This window comes from Podarcis gaigeae (assembly GCF_964106915.1).
Source record: "Podarcis gaigeae genome assembly, chromosome: 11".
Lineage (NCBI taxonomy): Eukaryota > Metazoa > Chordata > Lepidosauria > Squamata > Lacertidae > Podarcis > Podarcis gaigeae.
The window spans coordinates 47,824,325-47,845,965 of NC_139687.1; the positions used below are offsets into that span (position 1 = coordinate 47,824,325).

At 42.6% G+C, this 21,641-nt stretch overlaps 1 protein-coding gene across 8 annotated transcripts in view; it reads left to right on the forward strand.

Annotated features, from left to right (window-relative positions):
• Positions 1 to 10,312: 10,312 nt before the first annotated feature.
• RANBP3L (RAN binding protein 3 like) overlaps positions 10,313 to 21,641 on the forward strand; it is a 48,165-nt gene continuing 36,836 nt past the window's right edge. For 4 of the 8 annotated variants that reach the window (XR_014556376.1, XR_014556377.1, XM_083703591.1 and 1 more), the window contains exon 1: positions 10,314 to 10,834. Coding sequence is in view for 5 of the 8 variants with exons in the window: in XM_083703591.1 (XP_083559717.1) it covers positions 10,630 to 10,834 (205 nt within the window). In the remaining 3 variants the exon portion in view is untranslated. Of the gene's footprint in view, positions 10,835 to 21,641 lie in introns of all 8 variants that reach the window. The other 4 variants (XM_083703592.1, XM_083703594.1, XR_014556375.1 and 1 more) reach the window with 3 other exon arrangements.

The following is a 21,641-nucleotide window of genomic DNA, read 5'->3' on the forward strand; positions in this document are numbered from 1 at the left end:
CTTATGGTACCAAATGGTACCTAATGAGTACAAAACTTTGGCATTGGTTGCTAGGAGAATCCAAAAATCCTATTTAATAGAGCTCTGCTCTTTCTCTGCCCTAGACATCAGGGGCTCATCATCTGCGTACCTTCTTGGGACGTGTGGGGAACTTGAGACTTGAGCATTTTGAAATATCTCAGGAGTGTTCGTTTGGCGCTTGAAGGCCTTTGGGGCACAGTCCTATTGCACAGAATTGCATAAAATTTACATATCTGCTATACATATATGTATAGATGCATCTGGGCCCCGCTGTAGTAGTAGTAGTAGTAGTAGTAGTAGTAATAATAATAATAATAATTCCCCAGCCACTCTGGGCAGCTCTCAGGTGAATATTAAAAACACAACACAGCAATAAATATTAAAAACTTCCGTAAACAGGCTGCCTTCAGATGTCTTTTAAAAGCAATGACAAACCTAGACAGCATCTTAAAAAGCATAGACACCACCTTGCTGACAAAGGTCCGTATAGTTAAAGCTATGGTTTTCCCAGTAGTGATGTATGGAAGTGAGAGCTGGACCATAAAGAAGGCTGATCGCTGAAAAATTGATACTTTTGAATTATGATACTGGAGGAGACTCTTGAGAGTCCCATGGACTGCAAGGAGATCAAACCTATGCATTCTGAAGGAAATCAGCCCTGAGTGTTCACTGGAAGGACAGATCCTGAAGCTGAGGCTCCAATACTTTGGCCACCTCATAAGAGAAGACTCCTTGGATAAGACCCTGATGTGGGGAAAGATGGAGGGCACAAGGAGAAGGGGACGACAGAGGACGAGATGGTTGGACAGTGTTCTTGATGCTACCAACATGAGTTTGACCAAACTGTGGGAGGCAGTGAAAGACAGGAGTGCCTGGCATGCTCTGGTCCATGGGGTCATGAAGAGTCGGAAACTACTAAATGACTAAACACAAGTTACGTATTGCCTTGATGGGAGGGCATTCCACAGGGTGGGTGCCACTACTGAGAAGCCCTCTGCCTGGTTCCCTGTAACCTCACTTCTCGCAGTGAGGGAACCGCCAGAAGGCCCTCAGCGCTGGACCTCAGTGTCCGGGCTGAATGATGGGGGTGGAGACGCTCCTTCAGGTATACTGGACCGAGGCCGTTTAGGGCTTTAAAGGTCAGTGCCAACACTTTGAATTGTGCTTGGAAATGTACTGGGAGCCAATGCAGGTCTCTCAAGACCGGTGTTATATTGTCTTGATGGCCACTCCCAACCACCTGTCTAGTTGCCGCATTCTGTCCATCCCTTTGAACATCCAGGCTGTGCCCCCTCTCCCCAGACCACACCTCTCAGTGTCCCTGCTTTGCACCTGAGCATTTTTGTCCAGCTAGAATATACCCTTGAAATCTGATAATGCTTTTTGCTTGTCCGGATGGAGTATGGAAAGTTGTGCACAAGTGTGTATAGAAACTAGCTATTGCACAAAGCGAACATTTGCATTCACAGCTCCACCTACTTTTTGCCTTTGGCCACTCCCACCACTGCATGTGGCTCTTGGCAGGCTGCCCAGGAAAGAATACAGCACTCTGACTGAAAAAGAAAAACCTTTAAAAAGTTTTCTTTTCTTTTCTTTTTTTAAAAAGTGACTCTCTTGTGCAAACAGCAGCAGAGTACTTTAATCCACTTAAACTGCACAAACCTAAAGTTTGCGTGTGTGCTTGAATCCCTTCCACAAAATACTGGCTGTCTGGAAGGTCTCTTAAAAGACACTTCCTTTCACATTAAGAATGGGCACTGGTAGCGTCTTAGTCAGCCTTCCTGAATTACATTTGCTTCTAATACCCAATTCACTTTGTAAACTTAGTTGGGGTTTGCAAGCATCAGAACTAACTGGAGGTGGGGTGTGTGTTGTTTTTATGATAGTTGAAATGTTCAGGACAGGAGCTGAACTGTCACCGATGTAGGAACAGCGTGTTTCCGAAGAGTATCCAGCATGACCTCAAATGCTTTAGAATCTCTGCATGACCTCAGAATCACTACAAAACCTCACTGCAGCTTAGAATCTTTGAAAGAGGGGAAAGTAGAAATTAACCATATTCCTGAAACATACTCATTTTTTTTAAAAAGATAAAAAATAAATCTAAAATTCCATTATATTTTCAACCACTCCATTTAAGAGATTTGCTTTTAGCCCTCTTTTCATTTATAAAGCGTACACAAGTCTTTTCAACCATCAGTTCCTCAATGATAAACAATATATCTATGACATGGTATTCAAACTGTATAACATGAAGACCTTAATGAAATATTTCTGAGACTTTTTGTAAAGTCTTACATTATTGCAAGTTCTCTCAGCTGGAGACAAGCAAATCCTGGAATAGAATTCAAGTAACAGTGTACAGTACTTCTATATGCAGTTCTCAAACAGGAGAAATATGCATTTGTGGCACTAGGGGGCTCTGCATGGAAAAGCCTCCAGTTTAGTTTACTCGTGTACCCAGAACCTCCTACAGTTGAGTAATTGTTGGTATACAGGTGGTGATACTTTCTGTCCTCCTCTCAGGCCTTAACTGACAGGTAAGAGGGCAAATTTGTCTGACAAATTAGTTCCTTTTTTGTAGCCCTATTCCTATTAATGTTCTCCACCACCACAGCAGAATGTTTATCTATAGTCTGGTCAGTAAATTGGTTTTTCTTTCCTCCTCTCAGTAAAATGGTGAGACCAACATCTAGAGTTTGGAAACATTTCCACAGTGCAGTTTCTGCTGAGAGCAAAGCTGCAATTTGCACATATTGTGAGAAGAAATATTCTTTTCCCAATGCTACAAGGATGACAAAACACATTCTTGCACGCCAGAGGTGCCCTAAAGACATTAAAAAATACTTTATGGAATTAAATGATGAGGACCAGAATGAAAGTGCAAGTAGCTTTTCCTTCCAGAGTTCTAATTCCAGAAACTCTATTTCTGCTGCTGTTTCTTCACCACCAGCATCTTCACGTAAAGAAGTGTTGCAAACCACTGCCTCACAAAAACGCACCATACCTTCATTTATAGATAAAATGACACCTGAAAATCAGGAGAAAATTGATCGTGCCCTTGCAAGAGCAACATATCCTTCTGGATCAGAATTCTCAATAACTGAAAATGTATAGTGGCAGGAAGCTTTTAAATTACCATATTTTTCGCCCTATAGGACACACTTTTTCCGCTCCAAAAATGAAGGGTAAATGTGTGTGCGTCCTATGGGGCGAATGCAGGCTTTCGTTGAAGCCTGGAGAGCAAGAGGGGTCGGTGCGCACCGACCCCTCTCGCTCTCCAGGCTTCGCGGACCTCTCCGCAAGCAACGGGAGCGCTTCCGCTGCTTGCAGAGAGTTGCCTGCATGCGGAAGCCTGCCGCGCTGAGCTCAGTGCGTCCAGGCTTCGCGGACCTCTCAGCAAGCAGCGGGAGCCAGCGCTGGGCTCCCACGGCTTGCGGAGAGCTGCCTGTTTGGGTGCTGGGGTCGGGGGAAGCTCGGGCCTCCCCCGCCCCAGCCCTGCGCCTGGGGAAAAAATAATTCCCCCCCTTTATTTCCCCCCCAAAAAAACTAGGTGTGCCTTATGGGACGGTGTGTCCTATAGGGCGAAAAATACGGTATTACAGCCATCATATCATTTGCCAAGGAGACACTTCTTGGGCAAGCCCCTTTTGGAGTCAGAACATGAGCATGTGATGGAATCTCTTGCAAGGAAAATTCAGTGAAGCACTATGTCTTGCAGCACTTACAGAGGGGTGGACAAATGTTTGGGGAGAAGGAATCATCAACTTTGTGATAACAACACTTCAACCAGTTTATTATAGAAGCATTGAAACTGGAGAGAACAGACATACTGCAGAGTATATCAGCAGTGAAATATGTGCAGTTTTAGAGAGAACTGAGAGTGGTAAAGTATTTGCTTTGCTGACTGACAATGCAAGTAATATGAAAGCTGCATGGGAAATCACAATGGACAAGTACCCACATATTACTGCAATAGGATGTGCATGTCATGGACTAAACTTACTGCTTAGTGACTTCATGAAACTGGACACCCTTCAAAGGATTTATAGAAGAGATAAAGAAGTTATCAAATATGTAAAAGCTACTCATGTTATCACCACAGTCTTCAAGAAGGAGCAAGCAGAAAAAAATGCACAGAATAAAATAGTGACAGTAACTAAAGTTACTAAAGTGACGTTACTAAACTAAGTTACTAAAGTGATGTTCAGTGATTGGATAGTTTGTATGCAAATGAAGGATTGAAAGTGACGTTCAGTGATTGGATAGTTTTAGAAAATGGCAACAGTTACATTGTTCTGGAGCTCTATATAAGCAGGCTGACTGAGCTCCTCAGCCAGTTCTGTTATAGCTTACAAATAAAGAGCTGCTTTGGAAGAATTGCTGTGTCGTCTACTATGTCTACCCACAACTTAACATGTTCCCTGCCCTAAAACCTGATCTGATGAAAGGCAGTATAAAAATGCTTTAGAAAAATAGATAAAATAAGAAATGTGCTACGACCTTGTGACAGCCACACATCACAATTCCACATGGTAATCATAGCAAACATCTAGACTTCTTTTTTGAGTAAACATGCATTAGGTTTGCATTTCAGGAGAAATAAATGTTTGCAACAGTTAGGTAAATGTGTGTGGGCAGATATGATAATAGAAGTTAGATTAACATATTATTTATTTATTACTGAATTTGGATCCTGGCTTTTAACTCAAGAATTCCTAGGGCAGTACATAACAATAGACCAGATATGCACACCCACTCACAAAACCAACAATATAAAATGGGGGGGGGGTGGGGAATTACCAACACTGCAGACGATCCAGCAGCAACCCAGTTATCAACCAGTTCTATATGCCTGAGAAAATGAACATTGGGAACAACTGAAACTTTGTGAATTCCACAGCTGGGGTGCCACAGTGAAGAAGGCACTGCTCTGTGAACTGTGCGTATTGGTGGAACTATGAGCAGAACTCTCCCACAGTTCTTAAGACATAGGCTCACAGGTAAGAGAAGAGGCAGTCCTTCAGATACTTGAGCCTTAGGGCTTTATAGACCAAGGTCAACAAATTGTATTAGGCCCAGTAGCAGAAGACAGTTCTGATACAGATAATGGCATATATGCTGTGGCCATGGAAAGCTGGTTACAGTGGTACCTCGGGTTACATACGCTTCAGGTTACAGACTCCACTAACCCAGAAATAGTGCTTCAGGTTAAGAACAGTGCTTCAGGATGAGAACAGAAATTGTGCTCCAGCGGTGTGGCAGCAGCAGGAGGCCCCATTAGCTAAAGTGGTGCTTCAGGTTAAGAACAGTTTCAGGTTAAGAACGGACCTCCGGAACGAATTAAGTACTTAACTAGAGGTACCACTGTATATGAAAAACTGAAAACCATATACATTTCTTTCCTTTTCTGTTCAACTCCGCATCAGTCCCCAATGACTACCATAAATCCCTTAGTTTGTAAGGCTACAAAATGTCTCATGGCAGTCAAATATTTGCTGAGAAGGAGCAGCTCTCTTTGTCAGGGTCTGCCATTGTGTTGCTTCTATTGTGTTGAGCAGATAATAACCTTGCCTACAAAAATGCCTTGCTTTAATCTAAACGACTTTCTGAAATGTCTTTAGGGGCTCCTTATTTAGCTCCATATGTAAGTAAACATGCATACATTCTCCCACCCCAGTCTAGTCTGCACAACACCTCCCCACTTCGTATCCTTTCTTCACTTTCTTAATTCTCTCTGTGCAGTGGTACCTCGGGTTAAGAACTTAATTCGTTCTGGAGGTCCATTCTTAACCTGAAACTGTTCTTAACCCGAGGTACCACTTTAGCTAAAGGGGTCTCCCACTGCCGCTGTGACATCACCGCACGATTTCTGTTCTCATCCTGAAGCAAAGTTCTTAACCCGAGGTACTATTTATGGGTTAGCAGAGTCTGTAACCTGAAGCGTCTGTACCTGAAGCGTCTGTAACCTGAGGTACCACTGTAATTCTGTGGGGAAACGTGTCATCCCTATGCCATGAGTGTGGAGCCTATTGCTCTCACAGTGTTGTTGGACTTCAGGTCCCATCAGCTCCAGCTAGCATAGCCATTGGTCATGGGTGATGGGACTTGCAGTCTAGCAACATACGGAGGTCTACAGACTCTCCATACTTAACCTATGCTTTCTGTTCTCCCACATCAAGATTGATTTGGTTATTACCAGCCATTTACACCTGAAACTCCCATAACAAAGAACCACACCACTTCAAATGCGCAGCAATAGAATGTGGCGATACCTTTCCTAGACTGTATCATGCTGGACTGCAACTGGGTATTATACTGTAAATCTCTGGCTATGCAGAAAATATAATAGGCTTGAACATAGACAGGGAATTGGGAGCTGTTTTTTGTTTTGCTTTGCTTTTTGTAACTCCTACAGCAGAGCTTTCCAAACTGTGTGTTGCGGCACGTTAGCATTTCGGTTGCAGTGTGCAGGTGTGTCGCGCAAACGCTCCCTGCTCTCCTCCTGGGGCTGGAAAGGGGTTAGTTTAACCTCTGGCTTGCTAGAAAAACTGAACCACTCTTTCACGAAATGATGCATGTCTAAAAAGCGTGTCACCAACATGAAAAGTTGAGAAAGCTTTGTCCTATGGCATTTACTGAGCTCTCAGTTGCAGAGGTGCTAGAAGTGGGAGATAGCGTACCACCAGTGAAAAATTCTCATACAGTTAAGTCCCACCAACTTAGATGTATCTCCAGAATCTGAGCTGGACAGTCTGACAGATGTTGCTGAACTTGCTGAACCAAAGATCATTCCAGGATTACTTGGTCCATTGCCAACCAGTAATGCACCTCCTAACCTTCACCTCGTAACTTAAATAGAAACAGAAGGGGTCCTGTGAGGATGAACCTTCTAGCTAGCAACTGGAGATGCTTGGGTGGAATAATAATAATAATAATAATAATAATAATAATAATAATATCATGTTCAGAGGTGTTACTAGGTCTTTAACTGACTTAGGGTGCACAAGCCCATGACACAAATTTGCATAAAGGTTGCATGTGCTGGTTTTATATGCATAGGTGCACATTTAGGCCAATGTTCCAGGGGTGGGGGGCAAATTGTCAGGGCTTCCTCCGAGCCAACAGGATTTTCTGGGCTCCAAAGTTAAGAATGTGGGTGGGTGGGGTCTCACTGGTGTAGCATGTTACAGTTTGCCCACTCGTCCTGTAATCATTTTTTTAAAAAAAAAAGTTTTAAAGGGGGGGAAAGGGCAGGAGATCTTGGGCCCAGTGCAAAAGACCCGAGACTTAGGTGTCCTATGCCCAGGGCCGACTCAGCCATTAGGTGGCCTGAGGTGTCTGAAGTCCCCAAAGCAGCAGCCTCGCAGACACTCTGCCTGGCCCATTGCTCGTGCAGAAGTGGCACCAGTATCAGTTGAAATTGCACAAGCTCTTGCAGCAGGATCACACCCAAAACTGGAGCTGATACTGGTGCTTCTTCTCAGCCTGCAGCAGGGCGAGTGCAGAAGCAGCAGTGGCGGCAACAGTGGCAGAAACAGGTACAGTGGTGGCAGTGGCAGGGCAAGGCGGCACTTCCCATTTCACCTCAATCAGTGAAGCGGAATGCGCTTGCCCTTGCCTGTGCCACCCCTTAACAATATCCCAGCTGTTATGTACTGAAGTTCTCACCCTGGGCCAGCAGGGGGATACTGTAGATAGTTATGCAAATAAGGGATCGAAAGTGACGTAAGTGATGTTCAGTGATTGGATAGTTTTAGAAAATTGTTACAGTTACGTTGTACTGGAGCTCTATATAAGCAGGCTGACTGAACCCTTCAGTTCAGTTCTGTCCTGGCCTGTGAATAAACAAGAGCTGTTTGAAGAATCGCTGTGTCGTCTGATATGTTCACCCACAACTTAACACCAGCCCTGTTTTTGTTGACCACCGAATTAGTCAGTCTCTCCCATATTTATAGTTATGATTATTTGGCATCTTCCTGGATTCTGATTGCTTGGGTTTCTTTAGGAGAAAGGTAGAAATACAATAAAATAAGTAGATTTGAAGCTGTGTTTCTCTTCTTCCACCAACTTTCTTGCCTAGGTCAATTGTCTTGCTAAATTGTAACATGCATTTTGTACCCATGGGGTTGTATCACATGGGTAAGTCCTACTTAGAGCAGACCTGCTGAAATGAATGGACATGATTAAAGCCCATTAATTTCCGTGGGGTTATAAGTTAGTTGGAGGCAACCCATAATAACAAATATCTATATCTTGCCCTGTGGCGTTTGCCCACTGTTTGGGGATACGTTTGTATTGGGGGAGAGAAAGGGTTAATAGGTTGACCAATAAGAAAGCCCGGAGGCGGAGCCTACCTGATTTTGAGGCTCAGCCCAGAGGTTTTGACAGTTATTTCGTTTGGTTCTTTTGGGAGGGGAGATAGAGGAGTCAGAGTGAGTTAGAGACAGGGACAAGACTGAGAGGGAATAGAGTGACAGCGTTTTGAATATATTTTAAAAATTGTTTGTGTTTGAAATAAAGTTTAATCTTCATTGTTAACTCTACCTGACTAAGACTCAGTACTTCAATGGGGAGCCCTGGGTTTTCCCCCACAAAATTGGTGGCAGCGGAAGAATAAAATAGTGGTGTACAGGTCAATAGACTGTGAAACAACCAGGGGTTCTGTATGAACGCCACATGCCCTTTCTCGCAAAGGAGCCCAGGATGGCAAACATGAAAGCGAGAAAACAATGCAATTAAATATAAAATAGCATATTTAAAAACATGTAAAACAACAGGAATGTTGACTACTTTTCCTGTCAAGACTCAACCTAGCTTTTCCTAGGCTTCCTTTTAGCCGAGGTATCCATGCTATTTTTCAAAACACTCTCGCGTTAAACTGAGCAACCTCAGTAACTGGAGTACCCCTCACTTGTGGGCAAGTAAATATCACTGGGTCAGATTTGGAAGCAATAAATGAGGTGTCAAAAATCAGATGCTTGGTTGGCATCTTCTAGATAATCACCCTGCCATTTAGTAAAGCATACAGAGTGGCTGGGGCCTAAATAAAATAATAATAATACCGCTCAAAGTGACAGAGCTTTCCTTTGCTCCTGGAGGAATAAATTGAAATTGGTGATGTTCAAAGCTACTTCAGTGTTTATGCCCTTGCATCTTCCTGTTCTGACACCTTCCAGGTGTGAGGAACACCTGGCCTCTAAACCCCAGGTACTGATCCCAGGCCACACCCTTTTCCCAGGCCCCTCCTACCTCTTCCATTCCACTTTTCCCCAGAAAACTCACGATAAGCTGGCCATGGAAGAAGAGAGGAATCTTTTCTTCCCTGACCTGCTACAGTGGTCTGCTCAGCTGCATCACTTGCGAATGAAATATTCAGTTGCTCCAAATCCAGAGCAAACAAGAGCTATTCATGCCTTCAAGGGAGCTTCCCCAAACACAACCCTCCAGCTGAATTGGAGCAAATGTCAATCAGGTTTTCTGTGGATTGACATCTGCTGTGATTTATCGTGAGTTTTCTAGGGGAAAGTGTTGGGGCAAAGGTAAAACTGCTTGGACCTGTGTCCAGAAAGTGCAGGATAAGTGGGAAACTGCGCTTTCTAGGCATGGTGCAAGAACAAAGTCTGGATCAGCCCATAGGTGAAGCAGAACTGTTAGCAATCTGTAAACATGGTACACTTAGGTGAGTTCTGAGTGTATATTCCTATTATATCTGAAAAAGGTTGGAGGGTGTGTACCGTATTTTTCACTCTATAAGACGCACCAGACCACAAGACACACCTAGTTTTTGGAGAAGGAAAACAAGAAAAAAAATATTCTGAATCTCAGAAGCCAGAACAGCAAGAGGGATCGCTGCACAGTGAAAGCAGCAATCCCTCTTGCTGTTCTGGCTTCTGGGATAGCTGCACAGCCTGCATTCGCTCCATAAGACGCACACACATTTCCCTTTACTTTTTAGGAGGGAAAAAGTGAGTCTTATAGAGCAAAAAATACGGTATTTTGTTTTCAGATGTTCCTGTACGTTATTAGCTTTGCCCAAGCCCTCCCTTTTCAGAATGCACAATTATTTTACTATAGTAATTCCAACAAGCAAGGAGCCAGGAAACCCTATTAATTTCAAAGGCGTTCCTCTATCAAATCTGCAGCTGAGAGAAGAGGAAAGCTGATCTCCCACTTCAACACTGGTAAATCCCAGGCAGAGGAAATCTAAGTCTCTCTACTGGCCCACCCTCTTTATGTTAATCTTCGTGGCTTTACATATCCCCTCCCAGAGTTCTGCCTCTCTCTTAAGTACTCTAGTCTGAGCTGTCAGAAACAGCAAGCGCAGACCTTGCTGAGTGAGGAGCTTGCTCTCCTATGAACTGCGACACTCCCCCAGCCCTTTAAAGTTGCTTTTTTATTTTTTAAACATTCAATTGCAAGAAGCTGCTTTAGGATTCTGAAGAAGGTTGCAGCATCACTGAAGACTGTACAAAGTTACATCTGGCCAACTATTTACTTGGGAAGCTACAGTCACCACTTTTAAAATTCTTGTAGAGGGCGAGAAAAGAAGTCTTATCTTTTCAGTGTTCTGTCAGCTGCATTTGCAAAGCTCTATGGACTTCAGTGATGAGGAATCAGCAAATTCCTGCAAGTAGGGTAAATGACTTGAGTGCAGGAATAGGTGCTTCATGCACGGAGCGCAGGTCTCAATTGTCTCATTTCATCAAAAGAAGAGATCCCAGTGACACATGGACCATGAACCAAGCAGCTGAGACCACAACGGACGTGTACATGTTCCACACGCTGAACAACAGTAAACACAAAGATGAAGGTAAGCATTTTATTTTTTCATTTGTTTAAAATGACTTTTTTCCCCATTTGCAGCTCAAGCCTTGTGTGCTTTCACAAGGCAAATACCTTCAGTGATGACCGTCACAATCAGATTGTGCAGAAATAAATATCATACCTTGTACTCGTAATAAACTATGGAGATTAAATATACTAACGTGAACACTATTTGAATTATGGTTATGCTTGCCTACATAGTAATGCCAAAGTTTAACATTTTTAGAACTCATTTATTCCAGTGATTTAGGGTGAAATCCTGTGCACCTTAACTCAGATTAGAAGAGTATGCTGTGCTCTCATTGCATTGAGGGTAATGGTATCTTCCTGAGTGGAGTCCATGCTTAACTCTTCCATTGAAATCAATAGGATTTAAAAGTGTTTGATGTTGACTAACATAGCCCTGTATACTTTACTGTTGCAATTTCATTTAACCAACAGGGCAACCCCGACTTTCAGTCCTCAAGTTACTTTGAGAGATAGCTTGCTTTATTTATCTATAAATTATTTCAATCATCTTTCCACTGAAAAGGTTTTATTTCAGTAACTGAGCACAAACTGTGCACACAGAAGTAGCCAGTTCAATTGCCAGTATCTCCAGGAAGGGCTAGGGGAAACTTCGGAAACCCATGAAATCTACTGACGGTCAATACAAATAATACTGTGCTGGATTGACCAGTAATAAGTTGCCACAAGCCACAGGCATCTAAGGCAGCATGATCTGGTGCAATGGGAATACTCTAAAGATCATGGTTTGCGTATTATGGCTTGCCCAAGGCTACTCAATCAGTTTTATGCCTAAGTGGGGTTTTGAAGCTTGACCTTTCACTTTCCAGCTCATCTCCACCTGCTGCACCTCTTTGGTTCTTGAATAAACTACACATGCATTTGCATGATTTGTTTTGCTTCTTGTATTTTTTTTCAGTGAAAGTGATTTTTTTAAATAAAAAAAAACTTGATCAGTGGACAAGGAACAAAATGGAACCGTTGGGAACCTCTAAAGTGCCAGTCGGTTTATGGTTTTGAGTCACCATCTGCACCATTGCAACCTTTTCAACAACAACGTGAACTAGATGCCTTAAAAATTGAAACTTGACATTCTTCTGATTCTCTTCTAATTAGGATAATGAGATTAGTAGAGTCTGTTTTTAACAGCCAGAAATACAGTTATCTATGTGGAAAATGCTTAACAATGGAAATTAAAAGAGGACGGATATATATGGTACTCTTTTTCTTTTTTCATCTCTTCTTTGTTTAAACACCTTATGGATTAGCATTGCCCATTTTCTATGAACCCCTCGATCCATTTTGCTATGTCAGGGAAATTGACATTTACTCAGAAGATTCATCTGCCTCTTCAAATGTTAATCTGTTCTGTTCAGACTGCCATTCTTTCATCATTGCCAAGCACCAACTTCTATTATTATTATTATTATTATTATTATTATTATTATTATTAATAATAATTTATACCCTGCCCATCTGGCTGGGTTTCCCCAGCCACTCTGGGCGGCTTCCAACAAAATATTAAAATACAGTAATGCATCAAACATTAAAAGTTTCCCTCAACAGGGTTGCCTTCAGATGTCTTCTAAAAGATGTCTTCTAACATGTCCTAGATATTTTGCAGCACATGTGCCCATTGTACTGCTAAATACAGTATGTTTTTTCCTTCTCTTCCACGGTGTTTAGAACAGCATAGGTTGGATATCCACAACAACCCTGTGAGGTAGTTTAGGCAGAGAGATGGCGGTTAGCCCAAAGATACCCAATGGGGTTCACAGATAAGGAAGAATAGCCCAGTTGCACTAAGATGAAAACCAATATAGTGCAGAAGGGAGGATCTAAGACTAGACACAGAGACACCCAGCATTAAATTTCTCTTGGCTCTGAAGCTCACTGTGATTTGTGCAACGATAGAATATTTTGGCTCCCTAATTGTTTGATGATACTTGGGACCAAATGCATGGTGCCAATTTTTTCTAGACTTATGGTACCTCATTATAGTATATATATGAGATCTCTCAGCATGACATGATAAGCTGCAATGCAAGGTCAAACTTAAAGTCCTAGTGATTCTGTAGATGTCAGAGTCTTCCCTGTTTCATGTCTGGCATGAACTCTGTGATCTAGTGGCCCAGTTTGTGCTGTCAGAGCACCTCTCATTAAATGATGATGTTCTGATGCAGCATCCAAAAATATCTCTGATCGTTAGAAGACGACCTGTTCTCCCAAACACTTCATTAAGCATTGCACTTGACAGTGTTCATTGCCTGCCAAGTGTGAATATGCTGCAAATTTCATCATATATTGCAGCATATCATGCTGTAGGATCTAAATTCTTTAGCATCGAATTTTTAAAGTATGCTTTAAAAATAATGTCATAGTTGCTCTTCAACCTTCACCTTCCCCAAATGTTGTTGGACTACAACTGCCATCACCCCTAACTTTTGGATTTGATGGCCAGGGATGATGGGAGTTGTAGTGCAACAAAATCTAGGGTACCCCAGGTTGAAGAAGGCTATTTCAAAGCAGCACCAAGCTTCCGAACCCAATAAATGTCCTTTATTTCAGTTGCATTGTACTCCAATCGTTCCATATTTTTGACGTTTTGGTCTAGCAACCCTAAATGTCCCTTACAATATAAGTTTACAAGATATGATGTAATCAATAGTGTAGCCACACATGAATGAGAAGTAATAATAGTCTTTACCTTGCGATAAGTTTAATTACCATCTCTAAAATAAACCCTATTGTCTGTGTCACTACAGGTTTAGGCAAGTCGTGCTTTCAGCTCAAAGGCTTTAGTGAGATTCTTGGCAACAATGTAGGTGTTGGTAAAACGAGCTAAACATATACTATTTCACAAACTACCAGCAGCTAATGCACTAAAATGCCGGAATACCTGCTAAATGTAAAAGCAATCAGAACTCTTTTTGAAAAGGGGATGGCTTCTCTACAAGCTGAATGGGAACGGAACCATGATGATTATAAATTGTAATCAATTTATGAGAGTATTTCTAGTTTAGACTGGAAATTAATGAGTAGCTCTGTATTTATTTTATACATATATACCTTACCATTTGATGGCTGTGGCAGCTTACATAAAACCATAAGCACATAAATTAATAGGGGGAAGGGAAACAAACTCAGCAGCAGCAGCAGAACACTAAGGTGAAATATATTAAAAATTCAATCATCAAAGCAGGCCATGAATACACCACAACCAGCTTAGTTTCAAAACGGAAATGTTGAAAAGTTTAGTGTTATTTCTCACTATCTTTATTTTAAAAAGATAAAGAAAGGCACCACTATTAGACCAAAGTAGCATGCATTGAACAGAATGCTAAATATGGGCTTATCTACACTTCCCCTGCTTTCCCTGGGGGAAAACTGCTCTTTAGCGCTCAGTTTGAGCAAAAGGCAATTCCAGTTTCCCCTAGATTGCCATGTGTTCCGATCTATTGCTAAAAAGCAAGTTTCCCCTTGGAAAGGAGTTGGGCAAGTGGAAAACCACTGAGACATGTGCCTAGAAAGCAGTCTATTTTTCCTGACAACCATACACCAGAGCTTCATGAAGGAGATAAAAGAAAACAATGTACTTCTCTGATCCTAAGGCTGTGATCCTATGCACCATGTACTCAGAAGCAAGTTCTATTGAAGTGTGTGGCTTATTTCCAAGTAAATGTGTTTATGGGTGGAAAAAAAGATGCTCGATTTTTATCGCATGGCAGGTCTTTTGGAAGTGTCCCCACTTGAAATACCTTTCCTCTGAAAGGTAAGGTCAAGCTCTGAAAAAGCCAGCTCCACATATTTGCATCAGAAGTCAGCTATGGATGATGTTGATTGGTTGGCAGCTGTGAGATCCAAAAGCTACCTCTCCGAAGTGAGTGAGTTGGCAAAACTGATGGCTGAATCAGCATTTGATTTGCTGATGCATGTCTCTGTTATTTCATCTGTGAAGCTGGTAGGGAGCCTGTGTCGGTCATTGGGCTGAATGCTTTCCATTTTTTTGTTTTTGTTTTCAAAATACTGGTCTTTTGGGGAAACCCAGTGGATAAGGCCGGGATAGGTGGAACACTGAAGCCAAGGCAAGATTTGGTAGGTTCTGGGTAGAGGTTGGAAGAACCCGGTTGGTCTGGGACAGAACCAGAAAGGAACCTGATAGCTTAGGAGTGGAGGCAGAGTAGAACATGCCATTTGCAAGCTTTCAGCCTCTGATGCTGGTTACCAAACAAAAGACATTGAGAGGGATCCAGTGTAGTTCTAATGAGAAAGTTTTGTCACTGCGAGGATTTCTGCTTGCACAACATTCTCCCCCTCTCCACTCCCTGTGTGCCCCTAAATGTGCTCTAGAGATTTCCTCAACCATCTGGAGCAGATCTGGGGAGCGCCTGGGGTGGCCACAGGGGGGGGAAAGAGGAGAGAAATTAAATTGTGCAAGTGGAATGGTAAGATTCTGCCCAGATGGCATCAAGGGTGGCCCCTTGCTTACCATAATAAAAGAGGCAATTCATTGCCAAAAAAAGGAGACAGATCTACATAAGATATGTGCTAATACGGATGTTTAGGTGCAACTTTATAAATAATTTCTGTAATTAAAATAGCAGTATCTCATCCTAGTTTATTGTATTTTTAACCTTCTGTTGGAAGCCGCCCAGAGAGGCTGGGGAAACCCAGCCAGATGGGAGAGGTAGAAATAAATTTATTATTATTATTGTTATTATTATTATTAGTTCAGGTTGGCTGTCTGCTTGCTCTCCAGGTGTTAAATGTTGATAGGCAACTTACTCCCCCTTCTTATGGCTTTTTAGCTCCAGACTGGACACAACATCCTTTCAAATAGAGGATTTTTTCTCTGTAAAGTATGGCACATGGCGAATCTACCTGGCTTCCAGAAGTGGGAACTGGGGACTGTTCAACAAAAGACGAGCACAAGTATATAGGCTAAAGGAAATTTTAAATCAGTGGTTAGTTAACCTCTGATCTTAGGGCTCCAAGGTCTAGTGGGGACTTCTTATCCATTCTTCTTTAATCTGCTTTCAGCTCTCCATTACAGTGCTTGAGTTATAGGGGGACATAGATAAGGTAAAGGTAAAGGGACCCCTGACCATTAGGTCCAGTCATGGATGACTTTGGGGTTGCGGCGCTCATCTCACTTCATTGGCCAAGGAAACTGGCATACAGCTTCCGGGTCATGTGGCCAGCATGACTAAGCCACTTCTGGCAAACCAGAACAGCGTACAGAAATGCCGTTTACCTTCCCACCGGAGCGGTACCTATTTATCTACTTGCACTTTGACATGCTTTCGAACTGCTAGGTGGGCAGGAGCAGGGACCGAGCAACGGGAGCTCACCCCGTTGCGGGGATTCGAACCGCCGACCTTCTGATCGGCAAGCCCTAGGCTCTGTGGTTTAACCCACAGCACCACCTGCATCAGGAACACTAAATGAAACCCACTAACTCCATGCCCCATGCAACTTTATTGAAAACAGTAGCTGAGGGGGCCACGTACCACCTTGGCTGCTGTATCATTTAAGCACTGCTCCCTCACCATAGCTGTGTCATGCTAGAGTCTTCAGCCCAATATTCTTGTGAACTGGACCAAATTCATGAACAGCTGCTTCAGTTTAACAAACCCTTAACATGCTCGAACTCCGGCACTGTTCTTACTAACAGCTGGAACGCACACCGCGGTCACCCCGAGAGATGCCAAAGAAAGCAGTTTAGCTGCTGTGAGCAACCCCAGCTCTCAATATGTAACATATTGTGACACTCAGCCCACGTCTACAAGGAGGACTGTTCAATTTTCTGTTCTTTCAGTTTCTCATTTCCCCAATCATAAATTCAGATCCACATATTTCTGCAGAAATTTCTGTGGTTGCTTTTTTAAAAAATATAAATCCTGATGGAAATTCATCAGCATTGTAGTGCAAGTTCCTCGCAAGAAGGTTTTCTTTTGTATTTAGTTTTAACAAATATACACATTTTGCAAACAACGTCCCCTAATACAAATGCATTTGTATACATTATTTTTACTAATATATGCATTTATATGCACACCACCCCATTACATGCTTTTAGGTATGCAATTCCTAGTTGCAGAACTGCATTGCAAAATTCGTAAAAGTGTGACTCGTGAAGTATGACTGTGTTTCGATTTGTTTACTGTTTTAGAAAGTGCAACTTTAGTGCAATCACCTTTAAAGCCAAGGTGAACCAAATTCCATCCAAAATACTGAATAGTTCCAGGGTCAAACAGCACTTATCCTGAGTTTGGTCTCTGTGGAAGGAAGTCACTGGAGGCTTATTAGAATTTCGTAATGTTTACAGATATAGAGGTTGGGTACAAGTGGAGGAATAGCTTAAACCAGGGATGTGGAGCCTATGCTCCTCCAGATGTTGCTTGACCACAACTCCAACCATCCTTGACCATTAGCCATATTGGTTGAGGCTGATGGAAGTTGGGTTTAGCGCAGGGTTTCCTAAACATGGGTCTCCACTTGTTTTTTTAGACTACAACTCCCATCATCCCTATCTAGTAGGACCAGTGGTCAGGGGTGATGGGAACTGTAGTCCAAAAACAGCTGGAGACCCAAGATTGGGAAACCCTGGCTTAGTGCTATGTATAAATCAGGCTAACAAATCACTAATAAAATTAATATAAAACCAAGATAAAACAGCTCATGCCCCCCCAAGCCATGTCTTCCAAACACTTCATAAAATAAAAAGGCAAGGAGGTTTCTTGATGAGCTGTTTTCGGATTGGGAATTCCATGCCCAAAGTACTGCGAAAACGATCTTTGTTTTTGGGAGAATAGGAATGCAGAGAGAGAGAGAGAGTCTGAGTAGCACAGGTGTAAATTGCACTCTTTATTCTCTGCTAAAGCAGCCTTCCCCAGCCTTAGTGGCTCCGATGGGTATTGTAGTTTTAAACAACTTGAGGGGACACGGTTGGGGAAATCTGCAACCAAAGAAAATGTGTTTGCTACAATATATTTATGTAAAGGAAGGAGAAGGAAGAAAAAACAACAAGAGCCCTGTTATGCCAGGATTGTTTACAAGGCTGGCTTTATTTACGAGGTCTGGTCTTCTTTTGGCAGAAAGGGGTGGGTTATTCCAGTCCCACCAGCCAGAGGCGGCCCATTTGGCAGGCTTCTGCAGAGACTTTTCCAGCAGCCTCCTGCACTCAAAGTAGCTGAGCTGCTCAGGACTGGAGCAATCTGGTCTCAACCAGTTTTGAAACCAGCCTGCCGAGAGTGTGCGTCCTGCTGTTGTTCAGGAGGAGGAGGAGGAGGAGGAGGACTAGGAGGAGCAGCCCCTGTATCCTTTGCCTCCACCCCTTGCCTTTGCCTCGTTCACTGCCTTTTGCTCCCTATGGGTCCTCATAGGGTGGAGTGCCTCTGTGAGCGACTGTGCCTGTTTGTGGACGACTCCTGCTTTTGTCAACAGAAGAGATCAAGCCATGTGTCTCTTCTGCCTCCCTTAAAGCTGGCTGATAGTCTCAGATGGCTGCCAAGTGAGCTGGCACTGTTAGAAGGAGAACAGTCCTTTCTATTTGCTTCCATCTGTCCCACCATAGTTTCATTCTGCAGCCATCACTAAAGCACTTCTCTTCTCCCAATGCACATGAGATGTTCTCATTATGGAACAAAGATCCCAAATGTATATTAAGGCCATGCTTGCTGTAGAAGCTCAGTGAGAGAGCATTTGCTGTGAATTCAGAAGGTTTCTAATTTCAATCCTGGGCATTTCCAGGTATGGCTGGGAGAGACCTATGTCTGAAACGCTGGAGAGCCACCTCCAGCCAGAGTAGACCTCTGGGAGCCAATATGGTGTCCTCCAGATATGGATGGACTACAACTCCCATCACCCCCAGCCAGTATGGCCAATGTTTAGGGATGACAGGGATTATGGTTCAATGACATCTGGAGGGCAGCAGGTTAGATACCCCTGGTATAAACAATAGCGAACTAGATGGACCAGTAATCTGACTCATTAAAAAATCAGCTTCTTATGTCCCTGTCAGCAAGGTTCAGAAAACAGAAGCAAGCCCAATGGAGAGGAAAACGGCCGTGTGTGTGTGTGTGTGTGTGTGTGTGTGTGTGTGTGAATATTTGCATGGGATAATCTGCTGGCAACACAGTGCATATAGATATAGATGCATTGGACTTGCCTCACTGTTTTGGCCATCTGGGGTCACCTCCTTACATGCTAGGTTGTCTCAAGACTGGGTTGTTGTTATTTTTTATGGGGTAAAATGATAAAATTATTTTAGGGTTGCCATATTTCAAAAAGTAAAAATCCGGACACAAAAGTTGTTGAACCTTTTTTTGGCAAAGTTGTTGCCAAAGTTGTTGTTGTTTTGCAAAATCTCAAAAACTGCTAATTTTCCTGGACATATCATCAATTTCTGCTGGATCCTGCTTCCAAAGGCCGAAACCCGCCTATGTCCAACCCTATATAACCTCGGCAACCCTATATAACCTTGATGGTTTCGTGAGCTCGCAAATGTGGGCTTTAACTATAATAGAAAATGTGCCGGCAGGTTTGTGCCTGTATGTTTCCTGGCTTGGCCCAAGACTGTTTGCAAACGGTAGTCTTGTTTCCGGTAAAGGTGCACAGTACCAACTTAAGTGCCAACTTAATTTGGCACCTGGGGTTGAAAATTCCACAACACCTCTCCTTTCCCCTGGCTGTTAAAAATATATATACACAATAATAATACTCTAAACAACTAACAGTTTACTGCCATGTTTCAGTTGCTCGCACTGTGGTGAGATGTTTTGCATTTCTTTTTAATTTAGAGTAATCATGGACCAGATGCCATTGTTATCGTGTATTCAGAATGATTTGCGCTCATGATGCTATTGGGGCGGTCATACCAGATACTGCTTTCCATATACTTTGCACCTGCAGAAATTTTGGGACGGACACACTGCTTCATTTCCAATCGGTGCATATTCCATAGCTTCCTGCTGAGACCCTGCCACGTATTATACCATAAATCTTTTGGTTCACTTTTGTTCCACTTTTGTTCTGCTATAAGCAGCAATAATGAGGTGGCGTTGGGGATGTATCACAGCAGGAAAAAAATAAAGCAGAATTAATCCACCACTAATGTACTAATGCATTGTGTGAAGAATATGTTGCAGAATGCATCAACAATACGCCAGTGGTCTGGAGAGGCCCTGTTTCTATATTTGCACCAATATGCATGTTAGCATATGAAAATTAAATGTGTCCTCTGTTTTGATAATACATTTCCATTTTGGAAGTAATGTATAAGTGGCTACCCTAGACATATGTGTTTCTTCCCACCCACCCTGTCTAGAATAAGTCCTTTACTGTTTATAACATACTGTGATATCTTAGTCTCCTGATTTTTCTGCCAGTCAGAAATGCAGCCACTCAGAAACGCTCCCTCAGTTCCTCCCAGATCTGAGCTTTCAGCTATTGCAACAGTTTGTTTCCCCCTGCTCCTAATTCTGGCACAGAACATTTCTGATCCTTGCCAGCTTCCTACGGCCTTCTAGCTTTTAGTAAACAGTCATTCTCTCATGGTTGTCCAAAGTGAGTCTGTTATTTGGTTTCCCACATCCTTTTCCCCCTTCCCTTTATTTTGTTTTGTTTTGCTTTTTGTTAGTGCAATATGTTTTAAAGTCACAAGGCTAAAACGTTTCTGCTTTTCCATGATAAAAATGGGTGGCCCCATCTAATGCTTGAACTTTAGCCTTCCTAAAGAAAGCCGGAGGAAGAGACCACTGGGAAAGATGATAGAATTTGTTCTTGTTAAAAGAAAACTCTGAATGATGAAGCTAGTAAGCCTTTAAGGTAAGCAGGGGGGGGGGGGCCTGCAGACTTCTAGATGTTGTCAGACTCCAACTCCCATCATCCCTGAATATCATTCCATGCTGGTTGGAGGAGTTGGAATCCAACAGCAGCTGGAGGTTCCCTGCGGCTTCCCCATTCTAGTTTTAAGGTTACAGTCAAAGATGAGAAAATTGTAAGGTGTCTGCAATGGGCTGGACACTACTGCCCTCTGCTGAGTTTGAGCAGCACCAGAACTGCTCTAGCCTAAGTAGACACGGTAGAGAAATTTGATTCAGGTCGCGTTTGAAGGAGAGCACGCCAAAGTCACGCTTTGCAAAATAATACACAAACCCTTCAGAACTTCTTCTTCTCTGAAGTTTTGCAAAGCAACCAAGTAACATATCTAGAAATGCATAGGTGCACAGGGCAAGGTGGGCATAAAATCGCACATATTGTTGAAAATACATTATATTAGTATTTTCTACATGTTTTGCTTTGCAAAAAATTGTATGTGTATTAGGAGAAATTCACACGTGGATTTTTGTGATTTTTTAAAAAAATGCAAAGTGATGTGGAAATGCGGAGAACGGAACTTAAAATTGGAAAAAGGATAAACTGAAATGGACAGATCCACCCATTTCTAACCGTCTTCAGCTACTTATGTCTGCTAATTAAAAAAAGAAAAAGATTTTATTTTGCTCCAGCTCAAGGTGGTTAGGATATTAGAATGCAAGTTGCTACAGAGAACATAAAAAGGACTGATGTCGCAGACATTTGGGTTTAAGGGTCGTACTTCAGGTTTCACCCTGAAGCACCTACATCCTGCTGCAGGATCTTTAAAACTATGTGGGATGACAAATTGAAGAGGATTCCCTTCATTTGGTTGAGACCAGACAGTACCTGAGAGTGTGTCTGTGAATGCATGCAGACTGCCTTATATATCAGTTGCCCCCCCCCCCCATTAGATCATGGCAGAAGCA